The 20,586-nt window shown below is 36.5% G+C and overlaps 1 protein-coding gene across 2 annotated transcripts; it reads right to left on the bottom strand.

Annotated features, from left to right (window-relative positions):
- Positions 1–5,484: 5,484 nt before the first annotated feature.
- wiza (WIZ zinc finger a) lies at positions 5,485–16,745 on the bottom strand. Of its 2 annotated transcripts, XM_079376824.1 has the most exons (11): positions 16,658–16,745; positions 15,847–15,952; positions 14,890–15,429; positions 13,995–14,744; positions 12,959–13,123; positions 12,653–12,814; positions 11,380–11,700; positions 10,782–10,996; positions 9,723–9,987; positions 9,447–9,606; positions 5,485–6,639 (listed from the first exon to the last, which is right to left on the bottom strand). In XM_079376824.1, exons 2-11 carry the CDS (start codon positions 15,935–15,937, stop codon positions 6,471–6,473), a joined length of 2,838 nt encoding a protein of 945 aa, XP_079232950.1. In that variant the 5' UTR covers positions 15,938–15,952; positions 16,658–16,745; the 3' UTR covers positions 5,485–6,470. The 2 variants fall into 2 exon arrangements, with proteins under 2 accessions (XP_079232950.1, XP_079232949.1); XM_079376823.1 differs by having other exon boundaries at positions 12,653–13,123.
- Between the last annotated feature and the right edge of the window lie 3,841 nt (positions 16,746–20,586).

Consider the following 20,586-nt stretch of genomic DNA (forward strand, 5'->3'; position numbering starts at 1 on the left):
TGATCATGAGAACGGTGAGGAATCAGCCCAGAACTACACGGGAGGATCTTGTCAATGATCTCAAGGCAGGGACCATAGTCACCAAGAAAACAATTGGTAACACACCACGCCGTGAAGGACTGAATTCCTGCTGCTCCCACAAGGTCCCCCTAATCTAGAAAGCACATGTACAGGCCCGTCTGAAGTTTGCTAATGATTCAGAGGAGAACTGGGTGAAAGTGTTGTGGTCAGATGAGACCAAAATCCAGCTCGTTGGCATCAACTCAACTCGCTGTGTTTGGAGGAGGAGGAATGCTGCCTATGACCCCAAGAACACCATCCCCACGTCAAACATGGAGGTGGAAACATTATGCTTTGGGAGTGTTTTTCTGCTAATGGGACAGGGTGGGGGTTATGGGGGGGGGGCTGTGCATAAAATGGTTGTAATTCCTAAGCATTTTATGTTATGTTTTTGTTCAACCCTTTGAATTAAAGATTAAAGTCTGCACTTCAGTAACATCTTGATTGTTTTATTTCAAATCCATTGTAGTGTTGTATAAAGGCAAAAGCACGAAAACAGTCAGTGTCCGAATACTTCCGGACCTGACACCACACACCCACACACACACACACACACACACACACACACATATTAATACTCTTTAACTAAATGTACAAATCTCTAGCAGTGACTAGAGAATATTTCAGACTATTTTTTGATGTTGCTGATAAACAGGATTGCATTTGCATTTATTTTGTGCAGATGAGATGTACCTTATAAAACTGAATCTGTGTAGATTATTTCCTAATAATATATTTTACCTGACCAGTGTCTTCAGACAGAAGATGGGATGTTCAAGGCCTGTGATTTCATAAATAACTAAATAAATACTAATAAAAAGGAAATTTAAAGTCAGCTTGACTCAGCTAGTCATTTTAGTGTTGGTTTGGACTGAGCTGAAAATAATTATTCACAGAGTTTCACTATGGCCCCTTCATTAACACTGTTATGTAACTGGTTTGCTCCTCTTTTCACCTTTCCGTCCGCTCATCCTGTCATTTCATGGATATTTTTATACACTGTGCTGTCACATCTACTGTCTATTTGTCTGTCACCCATTAATTATTTTTGTACTTTGAGTGTATATTGATATGGCTTAAAAATGAACAAGAACCTGCATCTGAAAATAACAAAAAAATATAAACATGCTCACATGACAGCTGAAAATATCCTGGAGCAACAATGTCTTCAGTTACACGATGAGAGAGGAACAACTGAATATGTCCACAATATTAACAACCCGTCAGTGATGAACACAAGATACACGATTCTTCTCCATGATCTACAAGATATTACAATACATGAGCGATTTTAAGCAGAACTATGCCATTCATCAAGAAGTTCAAACATCCTTTGGTATGAGATCATCTTACCTGACAGTGTCTGCTCCGGATAGATCCAGTCGTGTCATATGAGAGACCACTCCAAATGCAGAATCACCGTCATCAGCAGAGGAAACCAAAGATGCAGAGAGCAGCCCATGCAGTGAAAAACAGTTTGTTCCCAATATACGCATTAGAACAGAACGCATTTTATCATGTGAGGATACATCATCAGATACATGGTTTTTGTAAAATGAGCTCTCTATAAACCCGGCTGTAAATCGTGAAAATAATGCTAAGATGTTCTTTTTTTCATTTCTCATACTGATACAATTTCTTCACTGTGGGTTTGACTGCCAAAGCTGATGTAAGTTATCATACAGTTTATTTTTTAATACATCAAAAAGTTGAACAAAATACATTGAATACATTCAATGGAACATCCATTGAATGAGGGTTTAAAATATAAATTGTGTGAATTATTCTTAAACGGACATCATTTTTGTTGAACATTGTGAGACAGCTGAAGATGGAATAGAAAAGAACATGAGCTCATCTGCACTGAAAAACGGCTCCTCGGAGAGCTCTGATTGCAAAGCCACAAGTCGTGTGAGAAACTGCTCTCGGTTGCCAAACCTTAAAGTTTATAAATCATCTATCAAGGATTACAGGCCTCCTTTAAATAGAGAAGAAGTCTTGGATTCTTTACTGTAAGTCAATATTGTCATCTCACTCTTTTAAACAGACTCCCTTTTCCCAGGCCTCGTGGACTTTTTTAAGTCTCAAACTTAGCCAGTCTGTTGTAAAATCAAAATAAGACTAAAAAATAAACAGAAGATTCCAAATGGTAACTCTGTGAACATTTCATTCAAATTGCAGATTTTGTCTCAAGACCTAACATAACTTAAAAGGATATTTCACCCCAAAATGGAAAGTCTGTCATAATTTACTCACCTTAAATTTTTTCAATGAATTTCTGTCTTCTGTTGAACACAAAAAAGACAAGAATGTGGATAATCAGACAGTTGCTGGTCCCTATTGACTTCCATGGTATGAAAAAAACAATACATTGGAAGTCAATGGGGACCAGCAACTGTTTGGTTACCCGCATTCTTCAAGATTTTGTGTTCAGCAGAGGAAAGAAATTCATAGAGGTTTGAAACAACTTGAGAGTGAATAAATGATCATAGATTGTCCATTTTTTGGGTGAACTATCCCTTAAGGTCAGGTCATGACTATATTCATATCCCTCAAAGTGTAGAGACACAGCTCGACTCTAGCTCCTTTCTCACCAGCATCTGCAATATTTATCTTTGGATGCATCCAAAATGCTGTTACTTGAATGTCTTCAATGCTGAGGTGTGAGGTCTTTTAGCTGGCTACCTGTATCTGTTCTGTGCCAAAACTATTCTCAAGGGTCTGATGCTTCACTCCTTCAATCTTCTATCAAGCTGTACATCCCAGTTCAGCCACCTCTTGATGTATAGCCCACATTGATTTCTATACATAAGGGGCTCTTGCAGAGAAACACTGCATTGTTGCACTGGTAAGAAAGCACTTGGGTCATTCTGATACAATTGTGCTGGATAATCTGAAGATTTCTTATAATCATTTCATTTGAAAACATTACCGCTGAACTTTCCAGAACTCATATTTTCCCACTTCAGGTCCAAAATTCCATTAAAAATTATGTCAGGAAAATTAAACGTCATTTTAATGGGGAAAACACAGTATAGTGGGACTGAAGAGAAAGTGGAGTGACACAAAAATCACAGACTATATATGGAGTGAAAGTATGATACTTTAACATTTTGGTAAATGGTCTACAATTTTTAACTGACGAAAATACTATATTATAGCTAAACATTTAGCATTACACTATGCAAAATCTGTCTAGTAATATGACTGTATCCTATTAATTTATTGTATTAGTGATAGCATAGTCAAAAAGGTGAATATATATTGGTATAAACAATTTCTGAGGCTTCTAAATTATCAACATGATCAAAGTTTTGCGTAAAAACCTGCTGTAAAGAATCTACTGTACATGTCTTTTGTCATCTTATTAATAATTTATACTTTTTATCAATAAAAATGCCCACCTTCAGTTTGTGGTACACATGAAATCTGGATATACATCATAAGCTATCAGAATTTTATCTGACCTTTTTGGCAATAAATACAGTGGAGATTAAAATGAAAGAACAACCTGCAATTTCCTAAAATGCTTTGCTTAGTCCTATTTGAATTCATTCTAACAGACAGTTTTTAAGCATATTTCATAAATTAATTGTATTCTGCACATTATAAAAAAAAACTTAAATGAGATATTTGAAAACGTACTGATCAAAATTAGACAAAATTTCAAGTTATTGGTGTGAATTTGGCACCTGTCCTTAATTTCCTTAATTATATGACTGAAACTGTAAGATGCAAGGTGACTAAAGCCCTGCAATAGGAGCTTGTCCAGATGAACGCTAAAGGGATGACCCTTTTTAGCCATCACAAGAGAAGTTAGTCATTCTAAATCGGTGATTTCTCAAATATTGCAGGTTAACAATGACACTAACTCATTTAATTGCCCCCAAAGGCTGGTTGTCCATGAAAGACAAATCAATGATAAGATGGCACAATGCGGAGGACTCTCAATGGGGAATCGGTTCAGCACTGCAGCTGGAATTGCTCGCCAGTTCAGCGCTGATCAGGGTAAGGAAAGAAGAGAATTTGGACTGAAAGCCCACTCTGCAGTGACCAAGCCTCTCATTAGCAGAAAGAATCAAAAGGCTAAGATCACCTTTGCTGACGAACATGCTGTGTGGAGAGCGGAGAACATGTTAGCGTGTCTCTAATAAGATCGGTCACAAACATGATCCCTGCACGATCTAATGTGGTGTCTTATTAACTCACTGTCATGCATTGTGTGCAACACATTTCTTCTTTCTCTTCGTGTTTCATTCATTTTCTCCACTGCTAAAGGATTCTTAAGCCTCTTAAAAGTCCTCGTCCGTACTCCTAACAATTTTGGACCTTAAGAACTCTTTTAAGGGTTAAGATGAATTACTTCTATTTCTGAATTACTTTTTTCTTTACTAGGATCTTTTCTTTAATTTTAAGAGGAAACACCCAAATTTCTAAGAATTTTGTTACTAGGAGCAACTCTTAGCATGAAGATTTTTCATGAATACGGGCCCTGATCTAAACCTAATGGAAAATCTTTGGCAACATAGTTATGGTTAAGAAACCCAGTACAGTTACCAAACTATGGAACAAACCGGAAAAAGAGTGGACCAACATCACACCAGAATAGTGTGAGAAACTAGTGAAGTGAATCAAAGCAAGGGCCAGTACACGTCCTACTAATTTCTGACAGGTCTCAGCTGTAACCCTCCAAAATTTTAGATGTAATCTTCTTTTGTGCTAGTGGTTACTGTTCTCTGATTTTGATCACTGTTTTCCACAAAATAAAGGTTTTTGTTGAAATGCCTAGGAAATTTGGTCAAACATGCAGAACAATGTTTTCTCCTCTTTGAGTGTGAGCTCCATTTTCTCATATATCATACTATAGCCATAAAAGCCTCAAGAAAAAGCATGCATTTCTCTCTCTCTCTCTCTATATATAAATATATTAATTTTTGAGTTTTTGATTTTCAACATGCAGCATTATATAGCTGTAAATCAGCAAGACTCTCTAAAGCACATAATTCAGTTTATCCTAGAACAGCCTGTTCCTCAAGTGCTCAATTTCACAAACCTCTTTTGCTCTCTGAAAGGACCCTTTATTCATGTAAGAGCTCCATAAATGTGTCGGTCCAGTCTATATGTCCTGTAATTAACATCTCTCAGCACAGCTGGTTTACACAGAATCCTCACTGCGGGAAGCAGACCTTACTCTTGAAACAGGAGGGGTTTATTTACACAGGAATATAGCATTAGCAGATCTCAAGTGAAAAACAGCCATAAAAAAGCGGAAAGGGAGAGCAGCTCTGGGAATATCACTGTCTTATACAAGAGACACAAATCTTATGCTGAATTGATTGTGTTGAGGATTCAACCGTGCTTTTTAGGAAGAGGGACATGAAAATGTACTGCAATCTAGCCTATAAATGACCAACAAAGCAGAAAATAGATTCAAAGTCTTTATTTATTGGTTATCAAATGCAGGTATAAAAAGTTCTCTCAATACTGCATTTAATTATTTTGCAAGGACTACAGCTTGTCATTAACAGTTTGATCCAACTGAATTTGAATTAAAACCTTGCAAAGCCTGAGACCAAGAGCATGGTGAAAAAACCTCACATATCACATGATAAATAATGTATATGGAAATATATACAATTTAGGACTATAACACAGCTTTTACTCCAACTAGCCACTGGCAGTGTTTTACAAAGACAAACACATGTAACAGAATCACACTGTTGACTACTTTAACTTGTACTGTTGAAAATATAGGAAAAAAATGCTCCTCAAATATGTGTTCGTAAAAAAACAAGACATATTAAAGTCTCATTTAATGCTGGAATCACTTGACAAGGCCTGCAGATAAGTAGTGCTGGTTTCTGCTTACACTGGAAAAATCCTGAAAATACATATTAATGAAAATCTGTAGAAATCCCTTTTATTGGATTTTTGGCATTGAAAAATCAGATCCTCCACTCAGGTGAGAAGCACTGTTTTCCAAATTCTAAGTACTATATTAAAAAGTAAGAACAATAACTTCATTTTAACGACCAAACGCTGGTCTACACAATTTTGTTCATAAAACAATAAAACCGTATTTAAAACTAAACACCTTAAGTACTATTTCAAACTTTAAGTACAATATAAAACAACTGGTTTGAAAACTTAAGAAAAGAGCACATTATAAACAGTGAAATACAATACAAAAGTAAAATACATTCAACTCACTGGACAACACTTGACAGGTAAGAAATGCGGTGGTCAAACTCTTTCAGTAGTGTTTTACAAAAACTCATCTAAAAGTAGAAAATGAAATTGAAGACAACATCCACATCACAGTTGACAGTCAAGGTCCAGGTAATAAAGCTATAAAGTCAGTGCAGTGTAATTGCATCTTTTGAAACGAAAGACCACAGTAGAAAGAGCATCTAGACAGCCTGAGGGCCAATAAGCAGCGGCGCTTCGCTGTGACTGAGAGGAGGCTGCGTTGAGGGGCTTGAGGCTGAATCCGTCTTCAGCTTGAGAATGTGCTGCTGTAGATGCATGACCCAATCCTCCTGAATGGAGAGCGGCCCTCGGAAAACCTCCTCACAAAACCTATCAAATCACGCAGGGATGATCATTTACCGATCTTGTCTTTTAGTGGATATTTTTATTTATTTATGGACATTTCATTACAATGAATGCATTTTGACAACTACTGGGGGGACATAATGCAGGACAGATTCAACATCTTTAAATGCCATGAGCATATGTGCTGCTGTAAACTTTGTGAAAGGATATCAATTACTTTGTTTAAAGGGGTCATGAACAGAGAAATCAAAATTGACTTGATAATTTGTCATCGTGCTATAAAAACATTCAGTTTCAGAACTCAAAAACTTTCTCGTCAGTCTAAAAACAACTTACATTAAAGCCAAAGCGACAGGTTTTGGAATGTGCCCCTTTATCATGTAATAGTGTGGCTAAACATTGCCTCAGGAGAAGATCATCAACGCCTGCTTCTACATCACTGCCTGTTTAGCCCCGCCCACTGATTCGCACACATGGTAGGTAAATGACAAGAGCGGCAAGCGCAGGGCTACACAGAAACCAAATGCTAAACTTTGTTTAATGAACTTGATTTTTAATAAAGAGCCAGACTGCATCAGTAAGAACTTGGTCTTTTGTTCACTTCATTTTACCACTGATTCGCTTACAAACAAGGCACAATTCGACACAGGATTATCATAAAGATTAAAACTAAAAGACGATGCTGTGCTGACTATACTGGATCCGACAGTAATGTCGCAACATACAAGTGTGAGTAACAGTTTTTATTATGAGATCACTATTGTTTTGTCTCTTACTACAGATCATTTCATATGTGCTTAATAGCTATGCATTTTTCATCTAAAATACAGCAGCCTCCATTAATGATTCCACTAAGGATGTAGGCTGTCAAACAACTATTAGCCAATCCAATGGGCATTTACTTCAGAGTTTACAATCTGCTACACCTATTCAAACTGAGCGTTCTGATGAGGGGGGTTAAAACAGGACAAAAAAAAAGCCTATTACTTCTAAATAATATTTTTTATGTAACAATCTTGATAACATAAGTGGACCTGAAGAGAACAGCACAAAATAAGAAATGAAAGGCAGTTCTTGACCCCTTTAAAGATCCTATTTTTTCATTTAGTACTGCCCTTCAGAAGCAAAATAAGATACTTGATACATGTTTCCTACAAGACAAAAACATTGTATTTAAAAAGTTGTCCCTCAATTGTCCTCTGTGTAAAAAGATGCATCTCAAAATCATAACGTCACTGATGAAAAGGGTTCAAATATTTAAAAGATGCTGGAAAAGCAAAGAATGTGCAGGATCTGAAGGATTTTTCGGAAGAAAAGTGGGCAGTTAAATTACTCAGGACAAACAAGCGACTCATGAACAATTATCAAAAAAATAAATAAATAAATAAAAAAATCCAAGTTAGGACACAGTATATAAAGAATTAAATTATGTATACTTTTGAACATGTTTATTATACTTCTTTCAAATTTAGCTATTTTGTCTAAAGGCACAAATATAAACTTCTATTAAAAATGTATGGAAATTTCAACAACTGTGTAAAAAAAAAAAAAAAAGGTATGTTTATGTCTTACAATTACGACCTTTCTTGCATTTGAAGTTTACATCTTGCATTTCTAAATGTTTCTCAGAAATGGATGTTTTAAAAACTCACAATTCAGACTTTTTCCTCAATTTATTTCTCGCAATTGTGACTTTTTTCTCTAAATTCTGACTTTATAACAAACAGTTGCAAGTTATAAAGTCAGAATTGTGAGATAAACTCGCAATTCAGAGAAAATATCAGTCTTTCCACCCCCTCAGAATTGGACTATATAACTCACAATTGTGAGTTTATATCTCACAATTCTGAGAAAAAACTCAGAATTGTGAGATAAAAAGTCACAATTAACTTTATGTTTTATTCAATGGGCTTACAAAAACAGGCTTACAAAAATGGCATATTCAGGGCAGCACAAAATAAAAATATTAAGCAATTTAAAGCTGCAGTCCATAACTTTGTGTTCAAAATTTACAAAATGCATACAAGCGTGAACACCATAAATCCATTTTTTCAAAACGTGTTTTTGTCTTGTCCTGAATCACTACAGTACACTTATAATAAGTGTTTAAAATTCAGACTATTTTAGACCGGTTCGGGTTGTTGCCGCTGCGGAGTAGCCATGATTCGTCATAGACATAAACAGAGAGAAGTAGCTAGATGCACAAAGTTCTGGTTATTAACAGCTGGAGCGCCAAAAGTTACTGATTGCAGCTTTAATTAATCCCTCTTTATTTTGTTAAAAATCATAAAAGATATTTTGAAGGATGTTGATAACCTAACAGTTGGCAGTAGCCATGGACTTCTACAGTATGGAAGAGTAAATATCCGTTTAACCTCAAAGTATACTTGGGTTATTTTTTATGGGTATGTGCACACTTGAACACAACCTCTTTTCAAAATATACTTCATCTGATAGTGTGCATGAAAATAAGCAGTCGACACATTCACACTAGAAAGATTCATCCTTGTCCAGTGTCTGTGCCTTCTCTCTCAAAATGTTTTTAGCTATTAACATGTCTGTACTCGTTTAAACTACAGTGGCAGGCATCTTTTAACCCCCTCACACAAGTACTCGTCCAAAATCAAGCGTGTACAGTGCTGATGATATACGACATGGACACTGTACGCATAAAAGTATACTTTAGACCAAAACGTTTGCAGACCCCTGACCTAGAACCATGTGAGGTGTAGATAGCAAAGTGCAAGGATAACTGGATAAGGACACCATTCAGGCTGTTTCTCTTTCTACCAGGTTCACTGAATACAAACTGATTAGTGGTTTAAACTCACCTGCACTTAAGGGAGTACACCTTCCCTACCAGCTTTACTAGGCTGGTCTCTGGTGGTCTAGGCACCAAGGATGGAATGTTTCCAGCCCGAGAAGGCTTTGAAGTTTCCCCTGATACAGACTCAGAATGCGATAAATGCTTTGGAGGACGCCGTTCACAGCCTAAAACAAGGATAGTGATTCTCACCATGCATATTAATGTTCTTTATTGGTGAAAACTCAGTTAATACAAAATCTGCAGCCTTTGTTTAAACAAGATATACATATATTTCCCTTACCTCGAGGTGAACGAACATTTAGTTCACTGCGGGCTGTGGGGATCTGTATCAGGCTGTTTGAGGATAGTTCATATGATGAAGACCGTTTTTTGTGCGATGAGGAGGAGTGGCTCATCCCTGCTTTGCCTTCTCTAGTTGCTTTGGAGAACTGGGATACCTGCAGCTGACCTGTAGTGTCTCGAGCTGCTGATGAAGCTTTGTGAGAACCAAGACGGACGGACTCAGAGTCTGAGGAAGAGTATGGAATGGAGGTTCTTCTGGAGGCCTACAACAGAGGGAGACAAAGAGACACTTTGTGAATACCAATGACACAAGAAGTTGCTGAAAATTGTGTGTACATGCAAATCTTGAATAGGAACAGAAATACTGCAAAAGACAACAAATTAATCAGTATTTTGTAGCATCAGTATTTTCCACACACACACACAAAAAAAAGTTTTAATTTAATGTTTAGGTCACTTTGGACCCAGGGATGTATGGAGTATGATTAGTTGTCAAAAATACTTTTAGTAGAATTATTAATACTAGTTTATACTCACACACACGTTTGAGACTAAATTTTGTTGATAAATATGAATATGTATGCCTACTGACAAATCATTGCAGCATGAAAACTTGATCTTTTTTTCATCTAAAAGTGAAAGTTTATTCAAGTAAAATAAATGTTTAAAAATAACATGGTATTATCATTGAAAACACTGACTTCACACACACAGAATTTCTTCATTTTTCAGCTGCTTATACAATATGGTTTTAGTTGAAAAATATTACGCTGTGACTTTTATAAAATAACCATTCTTCAGGTCCAAACAGACCTGGAATGTGAAAACGGCGCACAAATTTTAAATGCAACTACGGGGGTTAAAGTTTACATTTACCTGAGAGATAAATTTGCCTAAGATATTAAAATTAGTTTTAAGATAATATTAATATAGTTTTAAGCGTAAATCTAACAAACTTTTCTGTGGTTTATGCTTATAACCATTCAAAGCACTTTTCTAAAAAGATAAGTAAATCTAACTAGAATGATATTAAGTCAACAATTTCACCTGGACTCACCTTCTTAACAAAAGGCAAGTCCCCCCTCATGTAGCTTTTATGAAGCTCTGCTACCTTCCCCGGCTCCCTCTTCATCCAGGCCGCCAGGGTCTCAATAGGAGAGCCGATGACCTTCCAATCCACTCCCTGCTGCCTCAGGTGGGCTCTTGCGTGGCTGGCCAGTGCCTTTCGATTCTCAAAATCAAAACCGCAAAGTTCACAGGTGGCATCACAGCCTATGGCAGAAAGGGTAGAGAGTGGAGAACACAAGATAAGAAATAGACATTGCACCAACCTTCAGAATAATGTCTGGACGGAGTCAGCTTTGGTCAGTTTGCCCTTTGTGACTTAATTTGACTATATGTAAAATAATAATGAGAGATGTACAAAAACCTGATGTATCATATTAGATTTTTCTGAAAAATGTATGGATAATGAAGTTGCTTCAGACCAGCAAGTGTTCATCTTGGCATATTACAGTTACTTTTACATGTACTTTATACAATTAATTAAATTTCACAGCAAAAAGACAACCCTAACCCTTGTCTTTGTGCATTTTAGGAGGTTTACTGAGACAAATAATCATGCAATTAAAAAATAAAATCTTGATTCAGTGTACCTGTAGACATGATGTCTGAGGCAGGTTTTTCTTTTTCCCCTGGTGACAGAGTTAATGTCTGAGGTGAGGATGCTGGTTTTTTCCACTGCACTGCCGCCCCTGATGCAGGTTCTGATTTGATTTGGGATACCCGTTCAGTGTCCTCCCGCCTCATGAGCTCATATAGGGCCTCTATGGGTGGGACTTTCAGGGACCACCTTGCTCCCAGCTGTCGTAAGTGACCACGTGCGTGACAGGATAGAGCTTTACGAGTATCAAACATCTCGCCGCAGTAGTCACAGCATACAAATGGTTTGGGCTCCTGCTTCTCAGGCTTAGGGGCTGCGGAAAGCAGACAGAAATCATCATAAACGGAACAAAATAAAACATTATACTTGCTGTTGAGAGTTACAGGGTTTATGCAGGTTTTATGAAGGTAAATCTAAGATGTTTTAGACCTTTTTCAGTCCAAATTAAAACAAAACAAAAAAAGAATAAATTGAGTGGAGCAATGTGTAAAAAGATGTTTAAATATAAATGTCTTGTATTAGAAGTATTAAACTTTAAAAATGGAACTTCTAACAGACCTACATTACATTTAACAAAAAAAAAAAAAACTTAGGATACAAGGTCTCTGGCATGCAATGTATCTGTTGGCAGACTTATAACAAAGGGAAAACAGGTATCATCTGCCAACATATATCTAATATCAAAGAGAAAACTGGTTTTCCAACCCCACTTGTTCTTGTTTTAATCATAAATTCATTTAATTTTATTTAGTTTCTCAGAAAAACTAAAGACTTAATATCTTCATTTTGCATCTCAAGTAAATGTGTCTTGATTTAAGGATGTTTAGATATTTGTATTGAAAAAACAGTGGATGTATCATTTAATGTCATGACCATATTTATATATTGTCAAATGCCATTAAAGTTTGACACACAATAGAAAATACTGCTTTCTTGCGGTCATCTATGCTAAAAATGTTGCATCTCACACACTGAGTGTCACATTAATCTATAAATAGCTAAATAGATGCAAAAAAGTGAACCCAAAAGTAACCAAGCAAATAGATGCAAGACATACGACCAATAAGAATTCATATGCATATAGTACAATTATGTAATTATTGTAGGTTGTCACACAGACTTTAATTTAATAATAAATTAATAGCACTCCTAAAAGGCTAAAAAAAATAGAGTGAAATTGAAATGTATAATCTGGATGTTAACTGATGTTGCAGGAATTTATGTAGGAAAAAACTGAATAACAGAAGTAACTAATTATTACGCACCGATCACAGGTGATTTAATTGTGTTGGAATCAGACTGAGGTGTTAAAGGGCTGGTGAGAGTGCTTTGTGGCTTAGGAGACTCTATGATCGCGATATCAACTTCCACAGGCTCGTCCTTTGGTTTTGGGATCACAGTCCTGGAGCCTTTCTTGGCCCTTGGAACTTTGTGAGGAACGAGAGGAGAGGAAGGCTGGTTAATGGGTTTAGGGGATGGGAGGAGAGGGGGTACAGCAGGAGCTACAGAGGGGGATACAGGTGGGGTCAGTGAGGATGGCCCGAGGAGACTGAGAGATCCTGCAGAACTACCACGTTGGGCCATGACCTCTCGCAGAGTGGCCATGGGAGACCCGTTGACAGACCACTCTGTGATGCCCAGCTGACGCAGGTGATAGCGGGCATGACTGGCCAGGCTCTGACTCTTCTTAAACTTCTCGTGACAGAATTCACAGTTGACATCTTTAGATGACTCGTCTATAAGAAAGAAGACAGTATGTCAGAACACTTTTTATTGTTACAGAACTAGTATATTTGATAGTTAAAGACTGACCAAAAACAAAGTTTGTTAGATTTTGGATGTAAAATAATGCCCTTAATTCCCCGTGAAGACGTTTTAGGTTAACTGCATATTAGATACACTACTGTTCAAAAGTTTTGGGTCGGTAATTTTTTTCTAATGTATTTTTGCATTTATTTGATCACAAATACAGTAAAAACTATAATATTGTAAAATATTATTAAAATTTAAAATAACTGTTCCGTTTAAAACTATTTTAGACAGTCATTTATTCCTGATGGCAAAACTGAAATTAACATGATCCTTCACAAACATGCATATCATGCACTGTATCAAATAAAAAAAATTAAATAAAGTATTTATTTGCAATTTTTGTAACAATGTAAAAGTCTTTACTGTCACTTTAGATCAACTGAATGCATTCTAACTCAATTAAAGCATTAATTTCTTCCCAGCCTCACAATTATGGATGGTAGAGTACATGTATATTGTTATTGACCTAAATAAATACATATTTTGTATAACAATTTCAAAATCAGGTTCCTACATTTTTTGACCAACGCATTTCCATGACTTTCCAGTTGTTTTTGGCAGGAAATATTTTTTTTAAATTTAAGAGTGCATTCAATTAAGATTGCATTCAAAATATTATATTTAACAGAAATATTAATATTTAAAATTGTATTAATTTCATGTGTTTTCCAGCCCAGGACGTGGCACTTCTAAAGTTCCCTTTTGCTATACTGTATATTATCATGCACACGTAGAGTCAACACGGTCTTTAAACATTCTTCAAAAAAAAAAAGAAAACCAAATTTTCATTTTCACCTTGAGAGAGTGATTTTAATTCTGCTTTTTTGCCAAGGGGAAAGCTCGCTGAAACATCTAGAGAAATCTTCTGCTTCTTCACTGAGGGAGGTGATTTCAATTCGGTTTTCTCCCTGAAAGTCAATTCCTCTGAAACATCTGTAGAAATCTTTTGCTTTTTGTTTGGGGGAGGTGATATCAATTCTGCATTACCACTGAGGGGCGAGATTCCTGAAACATCTGGCGAAATCATCTTCTTTTTCTTTGAGGTAGGTGCTTTCAATTCTACTTGGCTACTGAGTGGCACGTTCCCTGAAAAATCAAGTGAAATCTTCTGCTTTTTGACTGAAGGAGAGGATTTAAACTCTGCTTTGTCACTGAAGGGCAAGTTTCCTGATATGTCCAGAGAAATCTTCTTCTTTTTGATTGGAGGAGGTGTTGGACGAATGGATGTCAGTCCTTTAAACGACAGAGGAGCAAGAGGGGGATTTTTGCTAATGGCTAATGAGGTGGAAGGAGTGGAGGACGATGACGTGTAATGCTCAAAATCCGACCCTTCTACCCGCCTGGTACTGGCCTTTTCCTTAAAGTCCTCACTCTGAATATATTTATGGAGCATGTCTATGGGAGCACCTTTAGGGTCCAAACTCACACCAAGCTGCCGCAAGTGGGCCCGTGCGTGGCTGGAGAGACCTTTACGGGTCTCGTACCACGCTCCACATAACTCACATACATGAACATCATCCCTCACTGAGGAATTCATCATCGTTTCTGGTAACAAAAGCACAAAACACATTTTGTAATTGATTGGAATGTTACAAGCAAGGATTGCTTCATCATTTTAACTAGCTTGCTTTATAGAGTACTACAAATGTGCTAGTCCAAATACATACCAAAACATTTTTAATACTGTTACCTAAATTGAGAGGGGCATCTGTTTCCTGAGGGGCCCAGAGGGGCTTGGTTGGGGCCAGTAAGAGGGAGGTCGAAGGACTGCATTCACTAAGCCTGTATTCCACATCCTTATGAAGAGGCAAGGCTGAAGATGGAGTGGACACTACAATCTTCTTTGAAGATGCTTTATGAGGCTTCCCTACAGCTAAAGGCGAAGAAGAGCGACCAGATGCTGCTGATCCTTTTACAGCAACAGGGGAAGACGAGGAAAGGGCATATTTTTTCTTTACAAGGTTGGATATTTTAATCTTCAGTTTGGGCCCAGCGTCCTTTTTGAGGTTGGGGGACTTTGTTTTGTATTTTTTAACAAGGCTGACCTGTTTTTTAAGCTTGGGTAGAGTTCCACCTCTATCTTTCATTAGCTGGTATAGGAGGTCTATAGGAGCTCCACTACAGTCGGACACAGCCACTCCCAGCTGCCTGAGATGATAGCGGGCATGACTGGAGAGACCTCGCCTGGATTCAAATCTGGTCCCACAAAACTCACAACTATGGACTCCTACTGTAAGAGTGTGAGAGAAAATGCATAATGTGATGATGACTGTTTTTCCTAAAGAGAATGCATTGTGTTTTTAGATTGTAAAATGAAGGAATCACTACTGATTAAAAAAAAAAAAAAAAAAGTGTAAAAAAAAATTTTAAAGGAATAATTGACCCAAGAATAAAAGGTCAGTTCCTCATGGTTTTAGAATGACATGAGGTTAAATACAGGAAGCATTTTATTTTTAGGTTAAAACTTTGTTTTAACTCTGTTTATTAGAGCTGAGGCTGGAAAGCACAAGTTTCAAACAGATTTTAAAACACTAGGCATCACACACTTGCCAACTTTGCAAATGGTTACAGAAAAAGAATTGGCATCATACACTAAATGGCCAACAATCACATACAAAAGTTTATCATCTGTCTTTGGTGTACTTACAATAAGAGTCGTCCGTGTCTTTATCCAGACACTCTTTGGAAACGGTGGCAGTGCTGGTCTTCTTTGCTGTGTCTGGTGCTGTCTTCTCCATGGCTGGCACCTGGCACTAAATTTAGACAAATTTCTTCTAAGAATACATTTTTACTTTATTTATAAATATTAAAAAAAATATGCAACTCAAACACAATAATTTTTGCATTGAGCTGTAAAATTTTAAATGTAGTGATGTCTGATATAAGTCACAAAAACTGTTATTACCAAAATACAACAGTAACTAAAGATATTACTACAATAAAGTAATATTACATGACAACACATGTATTACTAATATGTAATATACTGTTAGTAACAATACTAAATTAAATAAAAGCTTCTCGTGTTGTTTGAAAAAAAAATACGTATTTACCTTGATTTATTAGCAACTATTTTTTTTCGGGAAGTAAGGCGATGTAAAGGTAATGTTTACTAACACTGACAAGCCATTCGTTTCCTTCTCTCGTTAAACATTTATGTAACACTACCTGGCTGAATTTGTGCATAATCGTTTATTTTTACGAGTATCACTACTGGACTTGTTAATGATGTGCAGTGATGAGAAACCAAGAACAACTTCCCATCTCGTTCCAGCCATTTATTTATTACACAATGGACGCGCACATGCAGCTAGCACCAGCTAATTATTTATCGCGCACTGCAAGTCGATTAAACAGGTTTGGTAGTGTGCAAAGGCATAGAACATCTGGCCTGTTCGGCTACATGTAGCTAACTACATCGAAAACAACATGTTGAAGCACGTAATGCTCAAAATTACCTTTAAGTGGCGAGGTTTCTCTTACAAGAGGGAAGGCAGGCACTTCAATCAAAACAGCACAGTCGAGCTGCAACAACCAGTCAAAATCAATCGATAGCTGATTTAGAAAACACCACAAGAGCCCGGACTTCACCTGTAGGAGAAAAAAACAATCCGTCCTCTCAGATTATAAACAGTACTCACGGATTCATTTAAGAAGAACAGCAAGCTCCTACGTGTCAACAAATCATATTGTAGCCTATTATTGTTTTATTGTATATTATTATGTGAAGTAGGCCTACTACAGCAAGATTCTCTTATCAGTTTTAATAAGTAACAAAATCTTGTTTAATTTGTAATAATCTTAGCACTTGATTATTATTGTATAATAAACCTGGCATTGTGACTGACTTTGTAATTTGTTCCTCTTTTGTAAGTCATTTTGGATAAAAGCTTCTTCTAAATGCATAAGTAACCTAAATGTATAAAATTATTAATAAATAATAGGGTGTAAATAAGATTGTAGCATCATATCTCTTTAAATTTATACAGAAAAATCACAATAACTGATATTGCATTGTTGCTTCAACACTTGTTGACATGTAACAATTTGTATTGGTTTAAGTTTTTGTGTTACATGAAGCTCGTCAGAGAAATTGTACATAGAAAATTTCATTCATCACTAATAAGGGTACTAAAGCAATTATAAGTAAGCTTACCAACAAAGCAAAGGCTTATGAACAATGTTTTGACATGCTCTTTTAAATAAAAAAAGTTTAATTTATAAAAGAAACTTTGATTTTTGTGAAAAAGGTCATATATGGCTGGTTAAGCTAAAATGGGCCACAATTTTCAGCTAAAATGGACTGCACACACACACACACACACACTTTTAAAATTGCATTGCAGACAGTATGGCAGGAGGACAAGCAAAGAAAGGAAACAGAGACGAGAAGAGAGAAGAGAAAGGGAAAGAAAGGAAGATGTCAGTAAAATGGGCTGCATATACACACACACTTTTACACAGAAATTGAGGGTGAAAATAGGTTTATAGGCCTACTGTAGATATGTATTCATACAAAATCTTAACAGTCTTTAAAAAAAAATACAAGCATACACACACGTGCACACAGAAGCCACCAATACACAGAAACACACATCTATACAACAAGATCAGTTCATTTTTAATTGCATTGTTTAATTAAATATTCATTCAACTTTCTGTTTAATTAAATACATTTATGGTGTTGCTACGGCACAATAAAGACAATAGTGTCAATTTACTGTTAAAAATTACCTGTGTTCTCTTTTTAAATTGTCCCATTTTACCTGAATGTTGTGCCGTGGCTCAAGAAGGTACCTGCTGATACTCTCTCATAATTTTAAAACTTTTATACTTTTTCACATTTAAAAATTATAAATATATTTAAGAGACCCATGCTAATTTATAAGAATATCATTAGATCTCCTCCATAGCTTATATTATACGTAATTTACCAAAACGTGGCCCATTTTAGCTGACCCTAGTTGTTATTATTATTATTATTATTATTATTTATAGGCTAAATAAATGAGTGCACTTAAGATAGTAAAATGTTTATCACAAAATAATTCCAAGAATGCTTTTTTTTTAAATAACCTTTTACAGTTTTGGAAATGTGTTTGTGCACTAGCTATTCACTTTTAACGCGAATACTTATTTTGTTGATTTTATTATGCTAAACATTTCCCCCCAGAGTTAGATGCATGTTTCATTGTTGATGTTATTATTAACTAGGCCTATTATAACATTGCATTCAGTTAGAGAGCAAAGGAATGACAACATAACCAGTACATTATTTGTTTTATATTGCTTTTTACCTTCTCCTCTTGAAACTCTATCGTTTTTTTTTAAAGAAAATTACGGATATTTTCTATTCTTCTTTTTTAGGCTATAGGATAAAACACAGGCAGCGGTGTTTTATCCTATTGGTGATTAATGTAAAATAAACGCTAAAAAGAAGATTATTTTGGGAGTGAGGATCATGGTCTCGTAGGCTACTATGAAAAATAATGTTTAATAAACACAATACAGTGCAATCATGTGACTCGAGCCCACACCTACAGTACTGGTAAGCAAGATTTTCTTGTATTTTTTAGTTTAGAATTTGTCATAGTAATATGATAAACTCAATTGTAGTGATTTATATATATATTTTAAACAATATACTGAACTCAGTTTGAGACACTTTTTGTGTTAATACCGCTACAATAATGTAATGTCTTTGCCTTTTGAAATTTATGTCAAACAACCGCTCCACCAACACTGGTGCCCCTCAGGGCTGTGTTCTCTCCCCACTGCTCTTCTCCCTGTAACACCAACGACTGCACATCTAAAGACCCCTCTGTCAAGCTCCTGAAATTTGCAGATGACACCACAGTCATCAGTCTCATCCAGGACGGTGACGAGTCTGCTTACACATGGGAGGTTAAAGAGCTGGCTGTCTGGTGCAATCTTAACAAAATGGATCTGAACACGTTCAAAACAGTGGAGATGATCATGGACTTCAGAAGAAACCCCCCTGCACTCTCCCCACTCACCATCATAGACAGCACTGTGGCTGCAGTGGAGACATTCAAGTTCCTGAGATCCATCATCTCTCAGGACCTGAAGTGGGACACTCACATTGACTCCATTGTAAAAAAAAAAAAAAGGCCCAACAAGGTTGTACTTCTTTCGCCAGCTGAGGAAGTTTAACCTGCCACAGGAGCTGCTGAAACAGTTCTACTCAGCTATCATCGAGTCTGTTCTGTGCACATCAATAACTGTCTGGTTTGGTTCAGCTACAAAATCAGACATCAGAAAACTACAGAGAAAGGTTTGGACTGCTGAAAGGATTATTGGTGCTCCCCTGCCCACCCTCCAAGAGCTGTATACATGCAGAGTGAGGAAAAGGGCTCAGAAAATCACTCTGGATCCCTCACATCCAAGTTATCCCCTTTTTGAACTTTTGCCATCTGGCTGGCGCTACAGAGCCCCAAATACCAGGACAGCCAGGCACAAGAACAGTTCCTTCCCCCAGGCAATCTACCTTATGAACAGTTAAATGTTCCCCATATTATGCAATAAAAATGTGCAAAAACCTTATATTTATTTGTTATTTGATGTTAGCACATCCCTGCATCTCATTCTATTCTATTTCATTCTATCATCTATAGCACAACTCTACATATAAATTGAAAAATAAATAGATTGTATTTAAATTTTTGTCTATTTATATTTACATATGTGTATTTTTTATTCTCATCTTATTTTTATTGTCTGTGTTTTGTTGTGTCTGTGTACTGGAAGCTTATGTCACTAAAACAAATTCCTTGTATGCGCAAGCATACTTGACAATAAAGCTCTTTCTCATTCTGATTCTGACTCTACTACTTTATTTTTTAGGTTATCCAGTGTTTTGAGTTGGCCTAGTTGCAGTCACATTTACAACAATTATTACAGTTAAAAGAAATACAGTGATGAATCAGCTTGGTTTGTTTAATGCACATTTTATTTGTGAAAGTCTACAAAACAGTTGGTGAGAAAAAAGTCTTACGCAGATCCATTAATTTTTAATTCGTTTTTTTTGTTTTTTTTTACTGCAGTATATTATTGCATTGATAATGGATTTGGTTTTAAATCCTGACGACACTGTCGTGATGGGCCTGATCACCAACAATGATGAGTCGGCCTACCTAGAGGAGATTGTAAATCTGGAGAACTGGTGCCAGAGGAACAATCTCCTCCTGAACGTCAGCAAGACAAAGGAGCTGATAGTGGACTTTAGTACAAAGCAGGAGAGGAACTACCAGACCCCCATCATCAACAGGAGCCCAGTGGAGAGAGTGGACAGCTTCCGATACCTCGGTGTTCACATCACGCAGGACCTGTCATGGTCCTGTCACATCAACACCGTGGTGAAAAAGAC

This window comes from Barbus barbus, assembly GCF_936440315.1.
Source record: "Barbus barbus genome assembly, chromosome: 25".
Taxonomy (NCBI): domain Eukaryota; kingdom Metazoa; phylum Chordata; class Actinopteri; order Cypriniformes; family Cyprinidae; genus Barbus; species Barbus barbus.